The following is a 27263-nucleotide window of genomic DNA, read 5'->3' on the forward strand; positions in this document are numbered from 1 at the left end:
AAATATATTGCCATCTCTAACTTATTTCTCCTTTTTTCTGCAGGTCGCAGGTCTTCCTGAATAAGTGCAGTTGTACATGTTGATCTGTCTTTCCTGTCCTCTCCACCCTAACCAGTCAATGCAGATGGCGTCCCTCCCTGAGCCAGGTTCTGCTGGAGGTTTTCTTCTTGTTAAAAGGGAGTTTTTTTTTTCCTTCCCACCTTTTTTTCCTTCCTTCGCCTTGTGCATGCTCAGGATGGGGGATTGGATCGTAGTCATGTTTCGATGCAATCAGTTGGTTTCTATTATAGGATATGTATGAATTGGCTTGAAATGATGTGTATGTAAAGTGCCCAATGACAACATTGTTGTGAAGTGGCGCTATACAAATAAAGCTGAATTTAATTTAATTGAACATATAAATAAGGGACATTTCATCAACTTGGAAGAATTTAATCCCAGCCCAGATGTGCAGAACTGATCAAATGTTGAAAGAAACCGCTACTTTAAGTTATTCCTGCATAAAGTAGCCACAGCAGACATTAAAGGCAACATTTTCCTTACTTTTTTTTGTTTATAATCACAAATAAACTGGCATACTTTTTTTCTTAACCTTTTTGTATGGGGGTGCCTTTACTTTTATGACTCTTGTGCAAATCTAGTGGTATTTTGGGTTATAAAGAAGTACAGATTTTATTTGAAAGTAAAAAAGTATAAATACTAAGTACAAACCTTGCTGCAATTGTTGCCACATTCTCCATCCATGCCATGATCTGGCCTCCAAATGTGCTGACTTGATGGTTGGCATGGGGTGGCAGCACCAGCTCCACACTCTCAACTCGTGTCCGTTCAGCTGGCACAGCATCCTGATATTCCTGCCATTCTCCTGATGGAAGTGTAAAAACAAGGAGCTTGAACTGATCTGATTTCAAAGTGCTGTGTGTTAAGCCTTCTGCCTGTACCTAGCTGAGCCGTGCTGCTGCTCAGTAGGTCTGTGATAATCTCAGCATGGATGAGCCTCATCCTCCGGCGCTCTGCTGCCAGGCTGTACTCCATCTGCTCCATTTGTGTTCGAGGACTCACCTGCTTCAGCTGTACCTGTGTACAAATAACAAACACAAAGAAGATGAAGATTTTGAACCAGATGTAGCAAATTGATCGTATGTACATCCAAATTTTGCTTCTTGTCTCTTTACCTTCCCAGCTTCGGTTCGTCTGGCAACAAAGGTGGCGAAGGCATGGCAAACCTTCCACTGCTTGCCAGTGTAAAGATCCTCACAAGCCACCAATATGCCCACCTAAAATTCAAAGCATCACAAATTTTCTCACTTTTTTTTTAAAAAACTCATATTACTTTAAATATGCTGAAAGAAAAAACAGGCATCCACCAACCTCCATGCTGGACGTGAAGGCCCTGTTGACTTTTGCAATGATGTTGACGACCTTTCCTACACTGGAAGAGGCGGACACACAAGCTTCTCTTTACTATCAACATTGAATGGTGATTGCACTCAACACAACCTGAAGCCTAGTATGTATCACCTCAGAGACATACGGTACAGTGAAGCCTACAGCATTTATAGCTGAGAGATCTTTTCAAAATATCTAAAAGTCCAAGATTCAGCCAATGTTTTCATTTAACAGTTCTGTCATTTCGAATGGTTATTATTCATTTAAATGTAACTCCAATTTAATATTTTAGACCAAGAAACATCCCTTCCTCATAATGCATTCAAAGTAATATATTTCTGCCCATACCTTAAATACATCAACTGAAGCTGCTTCTTGAAAGAGCACAATAACAGCAAAAATCTTACCCTATAGTGTGTTCAAAATGGATATCATCCACCGATGCAGTGATACAGGAACAGCCTGCATGTCTCTCAGCTGGAAAAGACATTACACAAAAAGGTTTAGCTAGTTTTTGCAGGGAATGCTCAATTAAAGTTTCTAACGTGGAGATAGGTGCAATAAAATCTAATGAAAAACAATTCATTAGGTTTAAGCCTCAGATCTGGTTACAATCAGTCAACATTTTAACAGCAGACGTTATCAGTGCCTGAGAGTCAACTTTTCTATTCAATTCAATTTCAATTCAACTTTATTTATATAGCGTCAAATCACGGCAATGCCATCTCAAGATGCTTTACAGACAGAAAGCTTTTTCTTGTTTCATTAAACTGCTTTCAGATGTGCTTGAAATGTCTGACAGCTTCTCCCTTATATAATATACTTATAATTAACATCTTTAAACTCAACTAGACTGATTATCTTTTCATTTAGTTTAGGAAAACCTTCAAAAACCAAGACTAAGGGTGTAATAAATGTAAAATAAAATACATGTTAAAAATCAACATTATGTATGTTTTGATACAAATGAACTGCAAATTGTAAACTACATTAAATGTTTTATGGAAACATTATTTCAGTTGCTTATTATGCAACATATGGACACACTTAACATGGAAACATCTGGCTTTGCGTTTTTCTTTTTAGCTTAAATGGTTGTTTCGCATTTATGTTTGCACTGAATCTTTTCACAGTTTATAGCTTTGTACTTGTCTTATCGCAGACTTTCTGTGCTTCCATGTGTTCCAGTAAATGGTTTCTGTGTTTGCATTGACAGAAAATCATATTACATAGTTTTCTTCATTGGTTTCCATCATGTTTTTGTTTTGAACAGTCTTGGATTAGAAAATATAATCTTAAAGGTTTAAATTGTAAATGTTAAAGTATTTATAACTGTTTCCTACCAGACAAACAGGCTGTGGAGTCCATCCACTTAAGCAGCTGTCCAACGCTCAGCTCCCCACAGTGATTGGCATGGCAGGGCAGCACAATCTGACTCATCTGCACTTCAGTGGGGTTTCTGTACACTTCACCACTCTCCTGGATGAACTGAGGATCCAGTGTGATGTCTGCGGCATCTTTCTCTTCTGATGACATTACAATCTGATGACAGAAAACATAAAAAAGCCAACCATCCACTTTCAGTTGGGGCCTTGCAGTGTGGAAGAAATTTGCACAAAGTTGTGATGTTAAGGCAGGTAGAGTTTTACTCTTGTTTACAAAAATAAGAACTGGACTACTTAATATTGTCCTAGTAAAGGACTTTACATAAGCCGTAAATAATCTGCAGCTTGGCTTTTCCTCTGAAGAATTGCTCAACATTTAATTTCTCCCTTTTAACTAAAGAATCAAGATTTAAAAAAAAATTTAAAAAATTTAAAAAAACATTTATGTAATTACAGCCTTATTGGGGAGTTTTAGAAAGATGCACATTTCTACACGGCCTCTTTTCTTTTCTATTTTTACTATTTCAGGCAGTGGCATGTCCCTTTTAGTGTGGTGGGCAAACTATTTCAAGACATGCTGATAAATGTGGGCATTCGTGGAACGTCTTTGTTGGGATACAACTTCTGCTCCAGTGGGCACACATGCAGTCACCTGTCCCTTATCAATGGCAGGCGCTTCACAGAGCTTTGCATTGATTTACAGATAAATAACATCCATGAACTGGTTGTAATACCTCACTGGCATATGCGGCAAGAAAGCCTGTTTAAACTTATTTGTAAATTGACACCGGCAAAGACGCTAACGTCGGACCAATACTGACAAACAAAATGAAAATAATAATAATAAAAAAAATAAAGTCTTACTCGGTTTAAACTGAAGTTGGGGCGAAGTCCTGAGAAGGGAAACGTCGCTTAGAGCACATTAAAAACCGGTTGAGAAAGAAAAGCTTGTGACCTGAACCGTGTCAATTTTGACGGGGTCCATTCCACCCAACAACACCACAACTTAAAGCAAACACGCAACTTAAAGTGGAGAGGTTTGGCCACTGGAGGGAGAGCGAGGCAGAGACACCCCCTCCTGCTGCGGTCACAGCGCGTGCAGTTTTTAAGGTGGAACTAGAATTCACTTTGTTAAAAGCACCAGACTGGACAGGATTATTTCATTTTTCAGTACGGTGTTGCCTTTCAAGAAAAAAACCATTTTGTCGCGGAGCTCTATGGAGAGGTTAGTAAAACGGGGTACACAGCTATTCTATACAGCTAATTATTTCATTTTCTCAATAGTCTTAAAGCGGATCACTTTCCCCATTTAATCCACTGGCAAAGTGATCCCAAACTTCTTACTGGTAGTGTACATTAACAGATGCTGGAATCTGATCTGGGTACGTAGGAAAACTGGACGAGCTATCTCTGCAATGCAATGCAAATGAATTAATTGCAATAATTTTTTAATTTTGATATGTCAGACCTCAGGATAAATTTCCGTTTAACTCCACCAAAAAAAATCAGGCCCAGAGAGGATGGTAACCTTTCTGGCTCATATGTTTTTTTCTTTGCTTATTAAAGTTTAATTTAGCATCCATCAATGCAACAATACTGTTTACTGACAGCAAATACAACAGATTCATGTATGTTCCTAAGACAGTGTTGTCAAAAGGCCCAAAAATCATAGTATTATTTTGTAGTTGTTTTGGATGCTCTTCTTTAAGGGTTCTCAAGTCCAGTCCTTGAGAGCTACTGTCCTATAACTTTTAGATACTTCCATTCAAACACACCTAAATCAAACAAATTATTCTTTCCCATGCCCCTGAAGAGCTCGAAGACATACAGATGAGAAAATTCAGTAATTTGATGCTGGAGAAGGGTTGCATCTAAAAGTTGCAGGATAGGAGTTCCTGAGGCTCCCCTGGTATTAAACATTTGTTATGTTTTCATGTCATGTTTCCTTTGGTTCTCTCAGAGAAGTCTGGCTTCCTCCCACAGCCCAAAACATACATTTGGGTTAATTATATTTTTTTTGTTTTATTTTTATTTCTTGGAGCTGTGATACTTTCATAGAGTGGTGTTTTCTAAAACAGCTGAGATAGACTTCATGGATCAGTGTATGGGAATTTTAAATGTGTTATTTTTCTGTCAGCATTTAGGTTGTTTTGAATGTGTTGCATTCAGTTTTTTAGTGCTAACTGTACATACACGCACACACACGCACGCACACACACACACACACACACACACACACATATACATATATATATATATATATATATATATATATATATATATATATATATATATATATATATATATATATATATATATATATATATATATATATATGTGTGTGTGTGTGTGTGTGTGTGTGTGTGTGTGTGTGTGAGTGTGTACAATGACATAGGAGCCATGAATTTGTTTCTTTCATTTCTTTAATTCATTGATACCAACGTCAGAACTGTAAACTAAAAACAAGAAGGCAGACCTTAAAACATTTAGCGTGTTTTCATTGGCTTTTGAAGTCATCAATCAATGAGGCCCCGCCTCTTCCCTTCGGACCAGGCTCGGTTGTCGTTGGATTGAGGAGGAGTGCGGTTGGAGCGTGAGATGGTCGCGGCCGCGATGATCTGACAGATGAAATAGCGAAAAGAGAAAGAGAAGGCGGGCGTCCTCGCTACATTAAACAATGTTCCCTAAAGGAAAAGGCACCCCGGTGCCGTCGGACAGCCAGGCACGAGAAAAGTAAGTTCGGAAATGTTGATTATTCAGTATTTTTCGGCTCGTAAGTTGCTCTCTGTTGTTTGCTGGACAGGCCAGCAAGAGGCGATTTCCTCCTACTGAGAAAGGAATTGAATGAACCGCCTTGTCTGCTCGCCATTCCTCCCCTGAAATGTTTCAGCTACCTTTTGCCTATTGCTCTGCTTTACACATTTACACCGATTCCGGGTTCAGTCCGGTAGTATTTCAAACCGCGATTGCCTTGTATTTTCGCTTTTTCATGCTTTAGCAGGGAAAGGAGAAAACAAAAACATCACAGTACATTGTTTTCTCTGTTGCGCTCCCTGGATAGGCTTCGTTTTTATTGCCCTCAGCCACATCAGTGCCACTTAGATACTGTACCTAGCTAATTCATAACAAGCTGGTGCTTTCTCTCTCTCACTGTTGTTTTTCCAGATCATGGTGTCCATTTGTAACTCTGCTTTAGCAGCTTTTCTCAACATTAAATGAAGTGAATCTTCACTAAGCTTGGCTTCTTTTCCAGTCCCCCATTTAATTTTTGGCATGGGCTGCTTGGCAGCCATTGTTCACAAGGCCTGTACCCAATCGTAGACACTTATTGTAGCCGTGGAGGAAGATCTAACCTGGCATTTGGCAATGAAATTAGTCATGTTTGGTGAAATAAACCTAAAATGGCTTTTTTGTTCCACACAGGTTGGCTCTATACGTTTATGAGTATTTGTTGCACATAGGAGCACAGAAGTCTGCACAGACCTTTTTATCAGAGGTATGTGCAATTTGGGGTTAAAGTTCAACCATTTAACCATGTTACTTTTTTTCAAACACTTAATTTTATTTGACATTATTTATTTCTTTATTCATCTTTTTTATGAAAATGTGTTTAAATATTGAAATACCATTTTCATAGATTCGATGGGAGAAAAACATAACACTTGGAGAACCTCCTGGGTTCCTACATTCCTGGTGGTGGTAAGTCTAGTGTCTTTTTAATGTAACACAGTGTGCAGAGGTTGTTTGTGTTATTTTGTTTGCTTCATTACATCTTTTCTCTGCAGTGTTTTCTGGGACTTGTATTGTGCTGCACCGGAGAGGAGAGAGACATGTGACCACTCCAGTGAAGCAAAGGCCTTCCATGATTATGTGAGTAGTGCTTACAGGGGAGCTGTTGCACATATTGCTCTGTTTTCTGCTTCAGAAGACAATAACTTTGTCCCTCAAGCCGAAATGATACAAAAAAAAATCATCAGCAGCTCAGCTTGTTTTTTTTTCCCCCTTTCTCTTGCGAAACTATCAGGGGGAGGTGCATTTTATCTCTACCTGGACACAGAATTTCTAACAATATTTAGGGAAAAAAAAGTTTGATTTGATCCATTTCATTTTGTTTAAGCAGCATTACGCATGCCACTATATTTAACAGCCATATGCAATTTTGAAGACTTTATATACACATATATATAAATATATGTGTATGTGTATATACACACACACACACACATATATATATATATATATATATATATATATATATATATATATATATATATAATATAAATAAAAAATATCTGTTGGGTCGAAAGATGTGCCCAATAATAAGCCTTGTAGCCTTATGGGAAAATGATGCTGATGTCAGCATGTCCTGAGTCAGACCTGTCGAGTGCTTTCTCTCCTCTCTAATCTGAGCTCTCTGCCTCCATTGTTGAGATGAAAACCCACTGTATGTTCTCTCCAAAAATCTTGCAATTTTTTTCATACAGCTTGATTTTGAAAAAAGTTGCCTGTAAGTGTGGCAGCTCTAATACATGTTGGAACATATTGCTTACAATGACATAAACCCTAATGGACTCGAAATGAAGAGCCATCGAAGCAGCCGTACATCCTGACTTTATGAGATGTCACTCAGACCGTGTGCTTCATTTGGTTTTCATTGCTCCTCTTCAGTATTTGCATCGTACGGGTGTTTTGCATGTTGATAATTATGCTATTTTGGAGTTGGGGGCGTTGTCATTTGCTGCAGTGTTTCCTGCTTTGAGTCAGCATTCAAAAGAAACAAAAAGAGTCTTATGCACATCAAAGACAGCATGAATTGCTTGTCTGTGGCCTCTGTCTTTCGCTTCTTTGCATCTCTGTCTTCATCTAGAAAGATTTTTTGAATATTGTGTTTTTTGTGTAAATAAAGTGGCGATTATTAAAACTGTGCTACACCAACACAGGTTTAGGAATTGTCTTCGGTGATTGATACAGAACGTAGTTATTAGTAGGTGGGTGGCATATGAGGCGGCGGGGGGCTTAAACATAGATGTTGTTCCTGCTCTTGACTGATATGGTTGTCAGGGTAACAGGCCTCCTGATCTGCCAGGTGACCATCCAGGAGAGAGGGTACAAAATGGCTCTGCCCTTTCAGTAACAACATTCCTTATAATTTCCAGTCATCCAGATGGGGGGGGGGGGGCACATTTTGTTTGGCAACCAGACATATTTTACCTCACCTACTTGATGAGAATGGATTGCAAAGGGATTTTAGGGTCTATTTCTTGCAGTGTGGCATATTTGAACAGATTTCCAAGTCTTTTTTTTATTTTTTAATTATTATTATTATTTACCCCAAAACTGTTTTTATTCAAATAAACTTAAGATCTTAAAACAAATTATTTTGTGATTTAAATTCACACAAAAATGTTAAAACAACCCCTGAGTGGTTTATGAAGAGGGTAAAACACAACATAAGCGTTTAAATTGCATGCTTTGGGTTGTGACCATTTGTCTTACCATGGAAAGCATTAAGCAAATGAGGGAACTATAAAATGCCAGTGAGTGCTGCTGTGGTGTGGAGCTTCAAGAGTTTCTGTGCGGTTAGCTCTCCCTGACATCTTGTGGTTGTCCTTCGCTCTGATGTCAGCTTGCTTTGCGATTATTGGGGGTCAGGCAAGTGTGCATCTGCATGTGTGCGGACAGTACTAGTCCTTGGACCCTAGCCTTTGTCTAGGTGTGGGGGAGGTGAGTGCTGCTCTGTTAGCCAGCAGCGCTTGTAAAGACCCAGTGCATTTGCAGAGGGCCTGCCAAACGGTCCCCAAGGGCTCCGTCGCCATGGCGCGCAGCTGATTGATGGCTGTCACAGAGCTGTGGGCAGATTGTGGGGGGGGGGGGGGGGGGAGAAAAGGGAGTGGTATTGTGGCATATGCCCAGCATCCACCATAGCAGAAGAAGTGGGGGAATAAAAAGAGGAGGGGGTTGGGAAGAAACACAGGAGGGAGATGAGAAGCAGAGGGGACTTGCATGAAGTGACTACAGAGAGGAGAAAGAAAGCATCCAGCCTGGGTTTTATGATGTTGATAGATGGTTAAACATTTACAAGCTAAACATACAGGTTGGTCTCTTTTGAGCACTGATTCCAGTGGAAGAAGTGAGGGTGGCAAGATCATGTTGGCTCAGTTGTCAGCAGTTGGGTGGTCTGTGCTGTGGGACGACAACTGACATGATTTTCCTTCATCCTTCCCTATAAAATGATTGACTGTGTATGCCCTTGTATTTTAACAATTACCAATTACTCTTTGTCATTTTCATGTTACTTTTATCTTTTTCTTTTTGTTTTATCTTTTCTCTTCCCAAACCTTCCTTTGTTTCTGCAAGTAGAGCACAAACACATCTGCTGTTGCTCTATCTTTCTTATAAGCTCTCTCAGCGATCTGAGCATTTGTTTGTCTGACATGGCTTTTGTGCTTTTAAGTACACAAATGTACATGTGCTGAATCATGGTGGAGGGTGGGCAGTCTATAGACTATATTACACAAGGTCCCCCAGGTAGTTATAAGAAAGGCCACAGACGAGAAACTCCTAGCCTGAGGCAAGGCTGAAACATCTGCCCCTTTCCGGTACTGAAGTCTGTGGACAGATGAGGCTCATGTCCACCAAACGCAGCATCAAGCTGCTGGGGAGAACCCAGTCAGCACAGCTGTGAGTTGGAGGGATGTGATAAGATCAACATAACATGTCTAGGAGCTTTTCACTCTGGCTAACAGTTTCTACTCTTCTAATGGTAAATGGTATTTAGATTATTGACATTGTTTCATGACTTTGCGGTCAATACCTTTTTAAATACAGCTTCCCCCCCCCCCCCCCTCCCCCCAGATTTTTTTTTCTTTTGCAGGCCTCATTCCAGGAATAGGCAGCTTAAGAGAGGGAACGAAACCAACTGCTGTTTATGTTTTACTATGAAGAAGCCAGACAGTGGGAATGTCTGAGCATAAACCAATCTAGATTAGTTTAGATCAGCCTAAATCCAAAATGCAACTCACACTTTTTCCTAGACTAAAGGTTTGTTGAGATTTAACATGTTGCTGTGATACTAATGTTTTAACTGTATTGGAATAAATGTAAAAATCTTCATTGACTTGTTTTAACAAACAGCAATGAAAACACAGATAGCTTGTCTTTGTCAGTGTGTTTGTGTGGATGTTTTAGATTATAACAATTGTTTGTTTGACAAGTTTAATAGCTTGAAATTCCCATTACCTTGACTGAACCATAAACATATTATATAATGGGTATATAAATGCAGAGTGAGGCTCATCTTCATTATTGTGCAAGTTTTAACCCTGCATTCATACTCAAAACAAGTTAGGGCAAAGGACAAAAAGCAGCTGTGCCCTAATTTCAATTTCACTGTCATATAATCAGATGATACATGAAGCATGGAAAATGAGATGTATCTGCAGTATTAACTTTTGATAAAGACAACCCTACATGTGCTCAAACAGCATTTACACACTTGAAACTAAATTTAATACTTTTCCTGATTTTTCACATACCCTTTTACACAGAACCCTTTCCTATTATTTTATTTATTTTCTATTTAACTTATGCCTCATAAGTCTCAGCAGCAGTGTCCCTCAGCATTAAGATTCCTTTGACAAAGTGACTCAAATAAAGATATTGTGGTTCTAATGGGTGCATAGAAAATATTTATTGAAGACAGGGACGTGGTGCATAAGTTGGTTCAGGTACATCTCCAAGAAAACATAAAAAGAAGACTATGGGGAAGTAATCCCAGTCCTATACTATGTATTTATTTATTTATATATATATATATTTTTAAATATCTTCCTCTTCTTGCTAACACTTTTACCGGCTTTTGTAGTCTATGATATAATCCCGGGTTGGGTTCTACTTGTGCAATTACATCTTGTATTGAGCATAAAGCAGGCTTTAAGTACACAAAAAGAAACCTAAAGAATGTATATATTTGCATTAAAAATGCACTTTTTCTAGATAATTAAAAAAATCAGTTTGATTGACTATGTGGAAGTCAATCTGAAATTGTGCTCTGTATTCAAGATGGTGATTTCTTTCTGAATTGAAATTCAATCACCTATAAAAATAATCATTAAAGCACAAATACAGAAACACTTAATGCCATGAAAGCCATTAACAATATTGAGCATAAATTAATCATGTGTTGTTAATTTGTTTACTTATAGCCTGATTTTGAGCATTGTGGATGTTAGGGCTGATATTACTGTTGTCGGCGATGCATTTGCAGACAGACTTGTTTGCCTCATAAACTAAACAAAGTCAAATTAAACTGTTAGCATTCCTCCTGACTGTGGCTCTTTGTAGACTGTAAACACATTTTGATGGGTGGCCTGTCCTTGCTTCCAACATTAGCAAAATACGAGATTTTCTTTGTGACTTTGCCTTTTTCACAAGAGGCGGGTACAGCACATGGATTTTTAATTGTGATGTACCAGGAAAGCCGTGGAGATTGGATGCAGTGGGAATCGGAGCTCTGCACACACGATGCCCAACCATAGTAAACTGGCATATGTGGCACTAAAGAGGTTTTAAAAACACTTTTATTCTTTGAGTATGTGTGATAAGAAAAGAGGTAACAGTGCTGTCCTCAGCAGCTGTAGATCAAAATTCAGTACAGATAGACTGTACCACTTAAAATAGGATATCTTTGACATACTGGTTCATTTGACTTTTGAAGAATGAGATGGTCAAATGGTTTGGCAATTAAGGTTTGTCGCTCTCTTTGTCAAATCCATTGAATGTGTATTTAATTGATTTGTCAGATTTATTTTTAGTTTTGTTTTATACATTTTTGTGGTTGATGAATATCCAGAATACATTTTGTGTTTCTTCACCTCTTGGCCCACGGAGGTTAGGTAAACAAGTTTCTTGTCGACTGTGAGTATATCATGTTGTTGTGTCAAACAGGGTGTAGTCCTGACATCATCCTTCAGTTTGTATATAGACAACTTGTCTGGGCAACTCAAATCTCGAAAAACAGGTTGTGTCTGACATATGCAACAATAATGCCACTTTTTCCTCATACAAATTGCTGTGTGCTGCTGAGTATGTCAAAAAGGTATTTATTAATTTATTGTTGACAAGAGTCAGCTTTGGCAGACATGTTTCCAAATATCTTGTTCAAGTAAATAGGGAGGTGCAATCTTAGGTACATCACAATTCGATTACCATTTAGGGTGCTATGGTTATATTATTAAATGATTATTAGGATTTTTAATGCATCTTTTTTCTCCATTTAAGATTTTTTTTTTTTTTTAACTCATTCAGAGGCTACTTTTTATATTACTTTACAGTGTACACTTCGTTATTTATCCATGAAGTCAAGTAACCAAACAAATGTATCTCCACTTTCTTTTATTCATGTCAAACCATAAATGAAACTAACACATATCAAACATGTTTTTCATGTTTTTTATTTTTATTTTTTTCTGTGAAATTTTCAGGAAAAATGTGTTGGCAATAGTGAGGAATAACTTTTTCTGACCTGGGCTGGAAACAGAGCTGCTGTCACATGTTTGTAGTATTACTATTAGATTTCATTTAGGTTTTGAATAACTTGCATATGGAGCAAGTCTTGTACAGGCCTTGTTTGTTCTCATGTCCATAAAAACCACAATGTTTTCAAATACTAGCCTTCAAACCAGTTGAAAAAAAATATCTTGCTCAGTAACAGTAGCCAAAAGGCTAGCTGCTAGCTTTTTTGATATTGGTGTTCTCTGTTTGGCGCTCGGACACTTTAGTGGGGCCGGACTTCTGGTCCAATTCGCTAAAGCTGGGTTGCCCAAAGTCGGTCTTCAGGTTTTTAATGTATTCCTGCTTCTATTCACCAGTCTAAAATTAAATGGATCCAGTAACTGATGAAGTTCTGCATAATGACTCATTAATTCGAATCAATTTTATTTGAACAGGGATGCATGGAAATCCCTGAAGGATTGTGGTCCTGGAGGACTGGAGGTGGACGCCTCTGCCCTAAAACCGCAACTTTTAAGTTCCTGCCTCACCTTGAAGCTTTGTCATTTAATTATCAAGAAAAATAGCCGGTTTTGAACATGCATGAATCGTGATTGAATTCGCATGTGTTGCACTGAGATGCATCCATTGAATAATGACCCCCACACCACCACAAGTAGTTTAGCTGATATTTGCACGTATGGGTCATGTGTTTAACTGATCATGAAGTTGCTGTTGAGTCTCTATACCAGTGCAGTCTCTGAGTTGGAGTTTTACAATGTTTTGCTACCAGTTGGGGGCAGTATCATAAATATCTCAACTGCACTTGTTGTCATGTTGAGGTTGTTGTTGGTGCTTTAGCTCTGTTCTGCTGCGGAAAAAAACAAGTGAAAGTGGGAAAAGATCAGCTTCTTATTGGAGTAAAGTTAAGTGTTGAATCATAAAGAATATCCAGTGCAAATGTTTATTTATGTTATTAGTCAGCATTACTTTTGAAATTAATTGATTAAACAAAAAAAAAACAAACTTGAATTTATTTCATTTTTTTTAATTTAACCAATTTAATTGACCAGTCCTTCACAACATAATCACATTGATGTGTACTGAAATGATTTGTTGTGGTGTCTTATCGCGCTCAAGTAGAGCATAAGAAAAGTTGTGATGATTTGCTTAAATAAAATGGTGTTTAAGAGAAGTCGAAACTGTGGGTATAAGGAGTGCTTTTGCTTTTTAGTAAAGAGTATTAAATGAACAAACATGTACAGTTCACAAGATTAAGCCTCTTTGTATGTCTTTGTAACACTAAATAAGACGGTGAAGTTACCAGCTGTAATGTAGTAGTTTTGCCCGTCTTCAGTAGTGAGTTGTAAGTGCACATCCAAAGATGCTGCCTGGATTTTTCAACTTTGAGCCTAGTTGGATTTTTACACCATCCTGTAAAAGAGTAAGATTTGTGGCGTCTATGTCCTGGTGTTAGTGGAGCCAGATGAGATGTGACTTTTCCCCGTGGCCTCACTTCTCCCCCAACTGAGGTATTTCACAGTGACCCTGCAGTAGCAGTCGGAGCAGATATAATTAGGGAAGGTGCAGTCGATAAAAGGGAGTGTGTTGGCCTATAACCAGTGATGTCTATGGGACTGTGAGGCTATAGTGCTGTATGTGAGTGTGGATGCTGATACATCCATTCTTATAGTGATCATCAGTTGCTTGCCTACATTTACACTCCAGTATGAGTGAGCTAGGCATTAACAAATGGAACTAAGGGCACTTTTTTTCTCAGTAGCTGTTCTCTGGAAGCTAAATCCCACAGCTCAGAAGACATTAGCTCATCTCAGATTGCTTCAGCTGCAGGGAAGAGAAACTCAGTCAATTAGGAGCGTGTGACCGAAGCAAATGGCACATTAGTGAATTAGGGCTGTGGTTTGAGCAGGAAATAGGCCCTGCTTGCCCCTGCTGTGCAGCAGCACTTTGGAGCCACTGACTCAGTGCATCCCACTGATACTTATCTGATCCACTGAATCCTAATCGGCAGGACTCACACCTCAATAAACCCCCCATTAATACCATATTGAAGCCTGAGAGGGCAGCAGGTCAGTTGGTTAAATTATGTTTAAACAGGAAATGCATTGAACTTTATTCACAGGTCCTGACAAGGGTCATGACGCCGGCTCACATTAACACTCTGAGACTGCGAGCAATCACAGATATACTCGCCACGGTGCACCGTATAGTGTCCATTTCTGACTCATATTTCCATATAGAGAGATTTGGTTGTCGAAAAAGAAAAAGTATAATCAATTAGCTTATATGCACAGATTTAATGTAAATGTTTTTGTCCTTTACCCAGAGTGCAGCAGCAGCCCCCAGCCCTGTGATGGGAGGGATGCCCCCTGGTGAGGGCATGCCAGGGGGACCTATGCCACCTGGCTTTTTCCAAGTAAGTCCATCACACTGCTTTACCCTATGTCTTTTTTTCACTTGATTTAAAAAAAAAAAAAAAAAGAGGGGGGGCAATTATTCACACTCAATATAAAATTTCAGAAATGTATTTCACGTAGGAGCACAAATTGGTCCATACTGCTAATTCACTACCAGTTGTGTTTTGTTAATATCATCAGTGCTTGTGTTGTAGAGCAAATAGGTTTCTATATCGGTCCCTATATTGTTTATTGTTCAGTGAACTTGTAGTAAACCTCACAGACTCGATGTTGGTCTGGGCCGTGCTGTGGTGTAAACAGGCAGGCGTGGCCTGGCCATTTGCCCTAATGGAGAAATCGAAAGGTGCAGCACCTACTGTAAATCAATACTGCATAAAGATAAAATCTTTGCAGGCACCTGTGTGAAACTGATTCCTGTGAAGTGAAATGAAATTGAAATGTTTTTCTTTTACCACCTGTGTAAGCTCTTTAACTAATTTACCATTTTATAATGAACTACACGCTACGAAGCGGTACCTCAGTATGTCATCAGGCTAATGCCAGAAGACATTTTAGCGTCTATACATGAGCGCACATACACTTTGCATAGCAAAAAAGCAAAGGAAGGTTCAATTAGACCCCTCGCTGTCAGATCAGCAACATTAGCGACACATTGCCTGTGTTTAGTGTTGTTAAAGCTAATTGCATAGAGCTTAATTGCTGCTGTTAATTCAGGGAAATTAGCACTGATAACATGCTGCATGCAGTAGGCTTCTTAATGTCTTGACTGACAGGCAAGAGAGCACACATCCTCTCCATCTCTGTCTCTCTTGCTCATTTAGTGCTGTCATCTGCTTGTTCTTTGCTCAGTCTTTTTATTTTGACTGTTTGGTACATGAAGACGAGTCTCACATTGTATTTTTGTACATTTTGGCACCATGTTTTGTTTCTTGCACTTCAGCTTTCCTCTGTCCTGCAGTAACCTTGCTTCTCTCTCTGCTCCTTCTTGCTCCCTCTTTCTTTTTACATCTCATCCACTTTCTGTCCCTTTTTCTACTCTCCCCTTTGCCTCCTCGTTTTGTGTAACGCCACAGGGTCCTCCTGGTCCCCAGGGCTCTCCTCACCCTCAGCCTCCTCCCCCTAACAGTATGATGGGACCACACAGTCAGGTAACTCTGGTTCTCTTTCTCTCCTTCTTCTTTTTCTTCTTCCTTTTTCTCTGGTATTGCTGTCTGCAATCATTTGGGAATGCTGATTCTCAGAGTCGATGCTTCATGCTTTCGCATTTGTCTGAGTTTAAAGCCTAAGCTGCTGTTGATATTTACACAAAAAACAGTAGTTTTTTTTTTTTTTAAGTTTCATAAAGCATCTGTGTTTTTGTTGTAGTCCTTCATGTCGCCTCGCTTTGCTGGAGGCCCAAGAGGTCCCCCCATGAGGATGGCCAACCAGGTAGAACTTGCACACAAGCACTGCGCACGCCTTTTTCGACCAAGGCTGCTCCAGCGTTGGTTTGAGATCAGTGAATTCTCTGGAATCAGTTCCCAGCCTGGCGTTTAACCAGGAAAACAGGTTTCAGACTGCAGTGCTATTTATAATGGTCTAAAAGTTACCCCGTTTTGTCTGGAACTGGGAGCAAGTTTATCCTAAGAAACTAAACCGACTTAAGCTGTGACAGAGAGAGAGAGGTTTTAGTTTTTTGTCTGGTCAGTTTATCATTTTATCGTTAATATTTTAAGTGAGTTTTTGCGTTTCTTCCCTGGCAGCCACCAGGTGGAGGACCCGGCCCTCATCCCATGTTGCCTAACATGGATCCTACACGGCCACAGGGTATCTTTTTTTTTTTTTTTTTTTTTTTTTGCTTCATTTTATATCTACATTCTAGATCCATATCTGTATATGTCATGAATCAAGCCACTATTTCTTGGCTTCTTTATATTAATTACCTCATTTATTTATTGCAGGCCATCCTAACTTGGGACCAATGCAGAGAATGAGTGGTCCTCGAGGCATGGGGCCGATGGGGCCTGGCCCACAGGTAGGGTCTCTCGTTAGAAGAAGACATTGTCCCTGCATTGGTTACCTGTACATTATTTCTAAAATATTTTCCAAGTCAAAACCAAACCAAATCAGAAATTATGGCATTAAAGGAATGGTGGGAGATATTTATGAGGAGCATTTTTAACAAAAATCTTAAATCCCCTTCACACCATTATTTCAGCCAATTAGTTAAATGCTGTAACATGAAAATAACGATTTTAGTCACATGTGGAACAAGCAGGGCTGAAAAAAATAATCCAGTCATTTTAACCGGCCCATGCACATTGGATGGTGTGTCTGTAAAACTCAGATGTCATTTAGCCCTCAACCCCCTCAGGAACAAACATTGTGATTTTGTTGTGTTTGTGTATTTTGTGTATTTTCAAAATGTAGCTTACTTGAATAGTTTTCTTAGGATCTTGCAGCCTACCTTTATTGGTAGGGTCTGTGGTTTGACTGAATTTTTGCTTGTAGTCTTTAAAATGATCCTTTTACGGTTTCAGTTTGTTTATTTGTTTACTTTCTTCTCAGAACTTTGGTGGTGGCATGAGACCTCCACACAACACCATGGGTCCTGGCATGCCTGGAGTAAACATGTGAGTTGTGTTCATTTATAAATATTTGAAATGCTGCTTTTTTTTTTTAAACTTAAATGAAAAAAACAACTTGCATTATTGCCATTTAGGGGTCCAGGAACAGGTCGACCATGGCCTAACCCCAACAACGCCAACACAGTAAGTACTAATACACTCAGAAACACTTGCATACAGGAATAAAATGCTGGTTCAGATTGCTTCAGGTGTGATCGCTTAGCTGTGAAGGTCTAGTGTGTTCTGTAGTTTAGTCTGGGATATAATTGTAGTATTATGTGTCATGGTTTCCACAGACAGTTGGACAGCCATAATGGTATTAGCATGATCAGATGATGAATGATGACAGATTGAGGAGTAGAAAGGGTTTGCACTCCCATTTCTGGTCTGTAATGTTTGTGTCTTCGGTTTCAGATGCCTTACTCCTCACCCTCTCCTGGTGCATACGGGGTGAGAGCACATCCTGCAGCCTCACACGTTTTGCAGATGTTTCGGAGCTGTAAAATAATCATTTTGCAGATGCTTTCTTGTAACATCTCTGCATTTTGTGTTTGCTTCTGCATAGGGAGCATCTGGAGGTGGGGGTCCTCCAGGAACCCCCATCATGCCCAGCCCTGCAGGTTAGTGCGTCCCTGAACAAGCCCGACAAACATCCGCCTTAATTCTTTCTCCAGCAACTATAACATGTTTGATTGTTTTTCCTTTTCCAGACTCCAACAACTCTGGTGACAATTTGTACACTATGATCAACACTGGACCGGGAAACCGAAATAATGTGAGTAACTCTTAACTTCACCCTTTTATTTGTTGGATTTAATGGATTTCATGGTTATTAAGTTGCGTAGATGTACTATTACTGGTGGCACGGTGCGGTCGACACGCCACCTTCTACAGAACACCCCAGTCAGACATAATGAATTAGAAAGGGCTCGTTTATTAAGTGTTTTCTAGAAGGCAATAATTAAGCGGTCTGTGGTATCTAGAGCTCCAGTTAATGTCTGACCGCCTCTGTCTTTTGCAAAACAACGGTTCTTTGGATCAGAATAATCTCAAGATGGTCCTTTTTAGTCCCAAACAAAACTTAAAGGTATTGAATTTGATCATTTTATACAGCCAAACTACTTACTTTTAAGTGATACAGTTTGTCTTTCTCACAGTTGTAGGACATAAGATCTAGATGGTACAAAACTGATCAATATGCACTTTAACTTGAGCTCCTTCATGCTGCTGTTGTAGTGAAAAGTGGAAAATAAACCAAAGAAAAAAAAAAACTAACCAGAAAAAACACCAGATGTGTTTGGTAAAGTTTCATATTGACCAGTTTCACAATTTTCTGGTTTATAAAATGCTACATAAATTTCCTTTGTGTTACATAAAATAAATAGGTTTGCATTAGAATATGTTCAAGGACACAAAATGACGAGTAGTAATTTTTCCTAAGCACGTATTTTTTGGTTGCCGTTTTCATCCTGGAATGTATGGAATGGATTTTTATGGAAGTGAAGCAGAGGCCCATGGATTACATAATTCTTTTCACAAGTTATTTGATACTACAGGCTTCTTACACAGTAAGATTCATAGAACTGAAATGATCAAACCAAAGATAAAAAGCAGAAAGGGCCTAAATTTTACAAGACAAGATACAAATGTGTGTCTTGTCTTCTGATTTTTAGGTAATCGGAAGCCATAATGCTATTTTTGTGTCATTTGGATGATTTTGGACAGCTTCACGACATTAACATAATATTTTAAAGAAGTAACATTTAACATCCTTTTAGTTTGACTATGAAAATAAGCTGATGACTGATTTGAGCTAATGCCTTTTGAAGGCAGACACATCAGCAGGCACTCACAGTGCCGCAATCCTTCCTTGCACATGCTACGTAACATTAATGTCTGCTTCAGAGGATACTGGAATGAAAAAAGTCCACCTCAAACAGTTGTGATGTGTGAAGTCAGCCTCTGCCTCTCACATGCATGACACCTCCCTGGGCTGTTTGTCCAATTTTAAACATTTTTCTCAAATTATGCAGTGGGTGGAGTTAGGTTTGAAGCTTGATGTAAAGTTATAATTTATGTGATCTAAATCTGACTCTGCTGTGGGGCTGTGACAAGTGAGTCCATGCTTTTTTTTTTTTTTTTCCCCCCTCCCCTCCACAGTTCCCTATGGGCCCTGGCTCTGATGGGCCGCTGGGAGCCATGGCTGGGATGGAGCCACACCACATGAATGGGTCTCTAGGTAACACTGCAGCATACACAACTTAAAAAACATCCCTGTTTGAGTTGCATTAAAGACATGTTTTAATATTGTGCTTTCTATTCCAACAAGTTAAATGAATTAAAAAATATATATAGACGCTAATATTGTTCTTCATCATGTTTTATGTGCAGGTTCTGGTGATATGGATGGAATGAACAAGGTAAATGATGCTAACATGCTTAAGTCTCCAATTCCAATGAAGTTGGGACGTTTTGTTAAACAGAATACAATGATTTTCAATTCCTTTTTAATGTTTATTTAATTAAATACAACACAAAGACAAGATATTTAATGTTCAAACTGTGGGGGGGGGGTTTTGTTTTTTTTTTTGTTTTTTTGTTTGTTTTTTTCTTACAAATATTGATTAATTTGATGCCTGCAACACGTTCCAGAAAAAGCAGGGACTGGGCATGTTTACTGCTGTGTTGCATCACCTTTCCTTTTCACAGCACTCACAGAGCATTTGAGAACTGAGGATGCTAATTGTTGACGCTTTGTAGGGGAAATTCTTTCCCATCTTTGTTTGATGCACAACTTCAGTTGCACAACAGTCAGTTGACAGTTGCTCTTTATAATGTGACGCACAGTTTTAATGGGAGACAGGACTGGACTACAGGCAGACCGGTTTAGCACCCACACTCTTATTACGAAGCCACACTGTTGCAACGTGCAGAATGTGGCTTGACGTTGTCTTGCAGAAAATACTTTGCTTGGATGCAGCATAGCTCCAAAACCTGTTTGTACTTTTCAGCATTAAAGATGCTTTCACAGATGGGCGAGTTACCCATTGCTATGAGCACTAACAACCCCCCATACCATCACAGGTGCTGGCTTTTAAACTTTGCAACAATAGCATTCTGGGTAGTCCTTTGGAAGACACAATGTCCATGATTTCCAAAAACAATTTGAAATGTGGATTTGTCAGACTGCGGCGCACTTTTCCACTTTGTGTCAGTCCATCTCAGATAAGCTCAGGTCCAGAGAAGCCAACAGGGTTTCTGGGTGTTGATTCATGGTTTTCACTTTGCATGGTAGAGTTTTAACTTGCACTTGTTTATGGAACAACAAACTGTGTTGAGTGAATGGTTTTCTGGCATATTTCTGATCCTTCACACACTGTTGTTGCTCTTGTCCAAGTTTTTTTGTTTGGAACGTGTTTCAGACATTAAATCCAAAATGTGTAATTATTTGTAAAATAATTAAAAAAAAAAAAAAAAAAAAAAAAAAGTTAATCAGTTTTTAAATTAAAAATCTTATCTTTGTAGTGCATTAAACTGGTTACGGGTTAAAAAGAATTTGCAAATCATTGTATTTGGTTTTATTTACTTTAAACAGAATGTCCCAACTTCAATGGAATCAGGGTTAATCATTCAGCTGTTATACAAATATAAAATATATATATTCCGCTTTGTTTCTAGAATTCCCCAAACAATTTAAGTGGCATTAGCAATCCTCCTGGGACCCCGAGGGATGACGGGGAGCTGAGTGGAAACTTCCTCCACTCCTTTCAGAGCGAGAACGTGAGTCTGTCTTCTTATGTGTAGCTTTCCTCCATTAGCAACTGTAGCTGTGTCGTAACCTTTCTCTCTCTCTCTACTTCCACAGTATTCTCCAACCATGACGATGAGCGTGTGACTCCCTTGACCCCACCCCCTGCCCAGCATTATTTGCCATCATTCCAAGGATCTGAACTCACAATAGGACATGGCCAAACACATAAGCGCCAAATCGGGGACAGGCACCATTTTGGTTCCACAATTATGCCAGAGTGCATACTGGAGAGAAAAATCAAAATGGCTTGCGATTACTGCTCCTTACTAAAAAAGAAAAAAAAAAAAAAAAGAAAAAAAAAATGAAGGACAATTTCTCCATTTATCACAACCCCGAGTGTGAGAAAAACCAGCTACTGAAATGCATACATGACACGTTTTCTGTTCTTTGCAGAAGTCCCCTTTACCCCTGAGAGTTCCAACAATCTCCTCAACGAACAGAAAAACAAAAAAACAAACAAAAAAAAAGGTTGAAGTTTACCTCTTGTACATTTTAATGATCGCTTTGTGGTGCAAGATGTGCAGGAAATAACCGCTTTTGTCACTTAAACACTGGAGAGTATGCATATGCATTGTGAGCTTGGAAACTCTTTGTCTTGTCATTTTACTCATCACCATGCATACTGTCTTACAAATGTGGGTTGTTATAGGAATCTTGCCTTTTACTCACTGGCCACCTTTATGAATAATGTACTCTTCTCCTTGAGCCCGCCCTTCTATTTAATGAGATTCTTAAGGGGAAAATATGTGAAATAAATATGGTGTTTTCGTGACCATTTTTGTAGCACACAAGTGCTCAGATGGTTCTTGCAATGTCATTTTGAACCAATTTGATCATTTTCAGACTTTTTGTTGACAGCTCAACAACTCTACGCTGCTTAATTCAAGCAGCTGGACTGTTGCTGTTCTGTCAGCTGAGGTCAGACTTTGGCATAAGAAGTGAGTGCATGAGTGCTGAGAATCTGTGTACAACATACTACCTAGTGCTGCTCTTCTCTATTATGTGGACACCTGCTTTAAGATGTGGTGTGTATCTCTTTACCTGCCTGTGCTTAACACTCTGTGCTCTTCATCCTCGTAGCTTTTCTGTGTTTTGTCCATTTTGACTGAGTTACGATGAAACGGCTATGGACAACTTCCCCATTTTAACCTCGTACATATTGGTTGTTCATATGTTCTCCTGTATCACTGGTCATTTCCTTGGCCCTGCCTCCCCCCCCCCCCCCTTTTTTTTTTTTTCTTTTGCCCACCCATATATTTTTTTATATTTTGATACAGACTTTGACTACGTATATTGCCCCAGTTATTCAGTTAGTCAAAGCTTTCTAAACTGATTCTTGTAGGCGTCATTATAAACTTAGCAGCAGTCTTGTAAATGTGATGAGAATTTTTTCTTTTTTCCCTGTGAACATTACGCATTATACACATCTGTCCTATGTTGCCTTTATTTGCTGATATTTTTTTATTTCAAATTGAGGAAAGATTGCTTGTTAATATAATTTTACAATAACTTATTTCTGCGTGAGTGTTTTTTATTTTTTTTTTAATTTTTTTTTTTATTTTTAATCTAGAATGAAAGAGGTTTTTTACTTTCAAATTCTGCACACGTTGCTATTGATCCCATATTAAATCAGTTCCTTTTACCTGTCAGACATGGTGAACCAGCAGCTTGAACATACCTTTGTTGTAGACAGCACAGGTGTAATTACATCACACACTCCCACGCTTTTTTCCTGACAGTGTGCAGTCTTAACCTGACCATTTATGGATTCACTTGATGCCGACAGCGAAGCCAAATGGGGGCTTTATTCCGCAGGCACCATGTCAACAAGAGGAAATCCTGGAGCGTGAGGGAGCCGTCATGACAAGAGGAAATGCTCTCGCGGTCAGCCTCATCAGGCTTTAATGTGAGAAAAGACGAGGGATGCCTTGTTTATGTCCAGCGGGTAGCAGGCAAAGTTTTGCTACAGATTTGATGCAGAATGAAAATGACTCGTTAATGATTTTACAGAATTTATTGTAAATCAGTTACAAAATTATTCAGAAAATGTGAGGGAAGTTATTTTGTTTTTAAGCTACTTGGTGTCTGATTCACCAGGTTTATCTTTGCAAAATCAGACAGAAGTACGTCTTTTAAGTAGTTTGATGAGCAAAGTGGTTTTTACATGTTTTTGAAGGAAGACAGTCTTTTTGAGAGGATGTTGGGATGGGACAGATAAACTAACTTCAGACTTCTCTCATATTTTAAAAACTCAATTTAAAATGTGTCTCCGATTCACTCATCTGTTTTGTAATTTTATCAATAATCAGACAGGAAGTTACAAGTGCAAAGGTGAGAAGTGTGAAAATACTGGTTTTAAAAACTATGAAAGAAAGTCAGATCTGAAATGATCAGAATTTGACAATGTGGATTAACCCGTATCATTTGGTTAAATCTCAGGGTGAGGTGGGTCACCAGTCGTATCCAACCTATCAAATCCCGCTCGTCATGATGACAGTGGTCAAGTCAAGATTTCAGAGGTGTGTTTAAAAAAAAAAAAAAAAAAAAGGAGAGCAAAGGGAACAAACTGTCGGAATCACAACAACACTGAGTTCAGAACTAAAAAGTGGTTGCAAAATACTTGAGGCTCAAGATCTTCACACTTTATTATAGTTATCTTATGTTTTTTTTGTTTTGTTTTTGGAACTTACAGCAGCTTGCCTTTAGTTGTCACCTTCATCCATTTAAAAAAAAAGTGGCAATTTCCCTTTATATTGAGAAAAAGAACTTTCAAACCCAAAAATTTAATTTGGAAGACTGGTCCTTAACTTTTCTATCCAGTAAAGATTATCATCATAAAATGTTAAGTTCTGCCTAAGTTTGCTGAAATGATCACTTTTAAATTTGTCAACCAGAAAAAAAAATTTTTTTTCTGTGATGAACTGTTGCCCTCTGCTGGGCTTCTGCAGACACTGAACACTTTGCTTAGATTTAAGAAATTTACACTTCCTAACAGCAGGTTGTACTTTAAGCTTCAGATATGAATCTTAACAAAAGTCCACAGTTGGGAGTATCTGACAGCGTTCTGGTTCCTGTCCTCTCCTAACAATAGGAAGTTGAGCTAAGTTGCTGCTGGCTTGCTTCCACCGGATGTGGCTCAACTGGGAAGGAGCCAAATATACAGTAGTTAGTTTCCATCTTCAGAGGCACACACTTAATGGCGTGCGAACTGCAGCAACACAAAATGGTGTTTGCTTTTGCAATGTTGCCGACTTGAGAGCCATAGTGGATCCTACAGTGTTTTTCCAATAATGCCCTGAAACCATTTCTATATAGAAACATGATGCAATAATGCAGACCTCTGTGGTTATGTAACATTATTTTCTTTCGATGGGTTGACGGGCGATGAGTCACAGTGACTCAGACAATGACAGTGTAATTAAGTTTCATTGAGGGCAATAAAGTGGGATACTAAGAAACTGAAAAATGTAGATTTATGTCTTAAAATTTTAAATGAGTTTTATTAGCCTGCAGGAAAAGAAGAAAAATGAACATTTAAAATTATTTGGCATCTGCTACCATGTAAAGGCTTTAGACTGAATGTACAGCTTTGTGTCACATGTTTGGTGTCACGCATATGTGCAACAAGATTCTTAAGTTCATAAGATTTTTAAATGAGATTGCATATGTCAAACTTGAAAGTCTCCAATGTACTTAATAGAAGACATGCTTTTAAGTTATCTTCCATCAAATTACAGTTACCAAAAGGTTTGCACTGTAATCTTCATGGAAAAAGCAGTCTGCTGTGGAAGTACTTTGGATCATCTGGAACTAAAGAAACCCTTTGATAATAACATGATGGCACATTGACACTGATTGTACAAACAAGTGACTCTGCTCTCATATACTTGGAAACTTAAGGGATTTTTAAATAACAGAATAAAGACAACTTTGGGGAAGGAAAAGAAAACATCTGGGATCATACACAAGCCTTGAGTAGAAAGCTTTGCGTTTCACTATCTGGTTACAGAAGCTAATGGTTTCATCTGTATCCGTCATTAAGATACGCAGTTGTGTTCCAGCTCAGCCCCTCTCCTCTAAAAGCTCACCAGTCAGTATCAGACTGCAGCAGGTATGGCTTGATTCACACACCTCCTTATTCAAACTTCTGCAGGAAAGAACGCACCTCCTGTGGATTGTACCCCCAAGGCCCCATAGCACCCTTGGAAAAAAAAGGGAAAAGAATGTTACTAATAAAAAGCAGATAATTTTCATTAACTAACTAAAATCAACCCAACTACAGCTGACATAAGCTGTATTTAATCTGTGGCTATCACAGATTTGACTCCATGCCAAGAATTCAACTGTTTGTTTTTGTCCTCTTGCCAGGCCATAGCGTGACAAAGGGCACAGGCGGTTCCACGCCCTCCCATTCAAGTTACATAAAAGCATAGGAAACTTTCCAATCTTGTTATGGGAATAGCAAAAACACAGCATTTCTTATATAAATAAATTTAATGCAAAGATTTGCAAGGCTACTGAATCCACATGAACAGTAAACAGACACTTCATCTCAGTCTATCTCTGGGAACTCTGTTCCAGAGAAAGCTGCACATTTCTGGAATCTGAGTTGTTCTCACCTTGTACAGGACTTTCCCAGCCTGCAGCACATAAAGCCTCTCCGGCTGAGCACCATACTTCATGGCAGTGACATTACTCATTTCATCCACCACCACAGGGCAAAGAGGCTCATTCTCAACCAGGATCTGTGCTGCAGACAACCTCTCCTCAAGGCTTTGGTGTTGATTGATGTCAATGTTGTTGGTAAAGGCCCAACCATCTGAGACAGATAAAGTATGCAGGGTGCAAAAGAGAAACATTGTTAAGTGGAATAGCCAATAATACAATCTTACTCCAAGTTTGCTGCATATTGACGCATTTGTGCGTCAAATCCCTGAAACACAGTGGTGTTACTTTCTTCTCAACACATTTCTTCATTTAAAACTTATATGATTCTTGCTTTTCTGTCTTCCAATTATAATTTCCTATCAAATGAATTGAATGTAGCTCATCTTCACCTGGCTCCCTGCTGACTTTGACTCACCTGTTGAATGCGCCTCGGCGATGTAGACCACAAGAAAGTCGGCGACATCGCTGAAGTCCTTGACAAGTTGCTTGAACTCGTCAAGTTTGAACATGAACGGGGGTCAGGTACAACTTCCAAAACTCAACACCAGCAGTCTGTTGCCTGCAGACATGGCACAGTGCAGGCGCTCAGATACACACGCGCAACCAGACAAACGCGCAACACCATGAAGCTTTACGCACCTTTCATAAACCTGCAGATACTTGTCTTCTCGCGGTCCATAGTGATCACAGCTGAATCCGGAGCTTGTCCTCCCACAAAAGCCTCCTGTCCGAGTGACATCCACATGTGTAAAGATACGCTTTTGAGAAATGCCGAAGACATGAAAGTAAGACCCCAGTCTTCATACTTAAACCGAGGATTCTGGGTCATGGTGAACTTTTCGCCCATTTTAAGGATCAGCTTCTTGGCGAGACTTGGGGATAAAAAATTTAAAACAGTCAGGAAGGCGCTGAGTCCCAACATGTAGCAAATCATGCATGCTGTCGACAAATAAATGAAAATTCTGTAAATAAACATGCTGGCTTCTTGGTGGTGATGAGATCCTGTCTTTTCGACGCCTCTGGAGAAACAAAACACGTCCGTCTATTAAAGATTGCGTCTCACTGTTTGACTGACGCTGCCTTCATGGTCCTTTTGTTTGCTCGTATTTTCCGGCACTAAATTGTAGACAGCGAGGTAGGCTACTGTACCATTTTCCTGTTACAAAATTATTTGATGCTATCACTTTGGAAAAACGTCTAAAACCAACATGTCTAGGTTCAAGTGGGGGACTCTGCTGTGGAATGAGAAAGCTGCGTGATTTTGTTTTTGTTTTATTTTTAGGTCTCCCTGGCATGTGGCTGCTGTGGCTTGTTTGCAAGCTGATAGCTCAGTCAGTGTTTATCATGGAATCCTGTAAAGTAGCAATGAAAGTAATATTGTAAATGCTTTTTGCATGCCCCTCCCATGAACTTTTTTTTTTTTTTTACTCTTAAAACCTAAATATTCTAATTTTTGTGGGTCTAACTATCCAGTTGA

At 39.1% G+C, this 27263-nt stretch overlaps 3 protein-coding genes across 4 annotated transcripts in view; 1 reads left to right on the forward strand and 2 right to left on the reverse strand.

Annotated features, from left to right (window-relative positions):
• acot11b (acyl-CoA thioesterase 11b) overlaps window positions 1-3777 on the reverse strand; it is an 11170-nt gene extending 7393 nt beyond the window's left edge. The window contains exons 1-7 of the mRNA XM_079244463.1: window positions 3639-3777; window positions 2733-2931; window positions 1797-1866; window positions 1372-1432; window positions 1176-1277; window positions 942-1077; window positions 712-865 (exon numbers count right to left, since the gene is read on the reverse strand). Coding sequence (XP_079100589.1) covers window positions 712-865; window positions 942-1077; window positions 1176-1277; window positions 1372-1432; window positions 1797-1866; window positions 2733-2925 — 716 coding nt within the window. The 5' untranslated portion in view covers window positions 2926-2931; window positions 3639-3777. The remainder of the gene's footprint in view (window positions 1-711; window positions 866-941; window positions 1078-1175; window positions 1278-1371; window positions 1433-1796; window positions 1867-2732; window positions 2932-3638) is intronic.
• A 1592-nt stretch (window positions 3778-5369) lies between these two features.
• On the forward strand, window positions 5370-22476 carry ssbp3b (single stranded DNA binding protein 3b). Of its 2 annotated transcripts, XM_079244489.1 has the most exons (18): window positions 5370-5507; window positions 6198-6270; window positions 6412-6473; window positions 6560-6644; window positions 14611-14700; window positions 15775-15849; window positions 16067-16129; window positions 16444-16507; window positions 16642-16715; window positions 17249-17313; window positions 17403-17451; window positions 17722-17757; window positions 17873-17927; window positions 18018-18082; window positions 19468-19546; window positions 19699-19727; window positions 20986-21087; window positions 21173-22476. In XM_079244489.1, the coding sequence occupies exons 1-18, from the start codon at window positions 5452-5454 to the stop codon at window positions 21200-21202; spliced, it is 1152 nt and encodes a 383-aa protein (XP_079100615.1). In that variant the 5' UTR covers window positions 5370-5451; the 3' UTR covers window positions 21203-22476. The 2 variants fall into 2 exon arrangements, with proteins under 2 accessions (XP_079100615.1, XP_079100616.1); XM_079244490.1 differs by lacking the exon at window positions 15775-15849.
• A 2157-nt stretch (window positions 22477-24633) lies between these two features.
• Window positions 24634-26793, reverse strand: dio1 (iodothyronine deiodinase 1). The gene is made up of 4 exons (XM_079244883.1): window positions 26426-26793; window positions 26202-26345; window positions 25738-25937; window positions 24634-25319 (listed from the first exon to the last, which is right to left on the reverse strand). The coding sequence occupies exons 1-4, from the start codon at window positions 26760-26762 to the stop codon at window positions 25254-25256; spliced, it is 747 nt and encodes a 248-aa protein (XP_079101009.1). The 5' UTR covers window positions 26763-26793; the 3' UTR covers window positions 24634-25253.
• Between the last annotated feature and the right edge of the window lie 470 nt (window positions 26794-27263).

Source organism: Telmatherina bonti (genome assembly GCF_933228915.1).
Source record: "Telmatherina bonti genome assembly, chromosome: 8".
Classification (NCBI taxonomy): Eukaryota; Metazoa; Chordata; class Actinopteri; order Atheriniformes; family Telmatherinidae; genus Telmatherina; species Telmatherina bonti.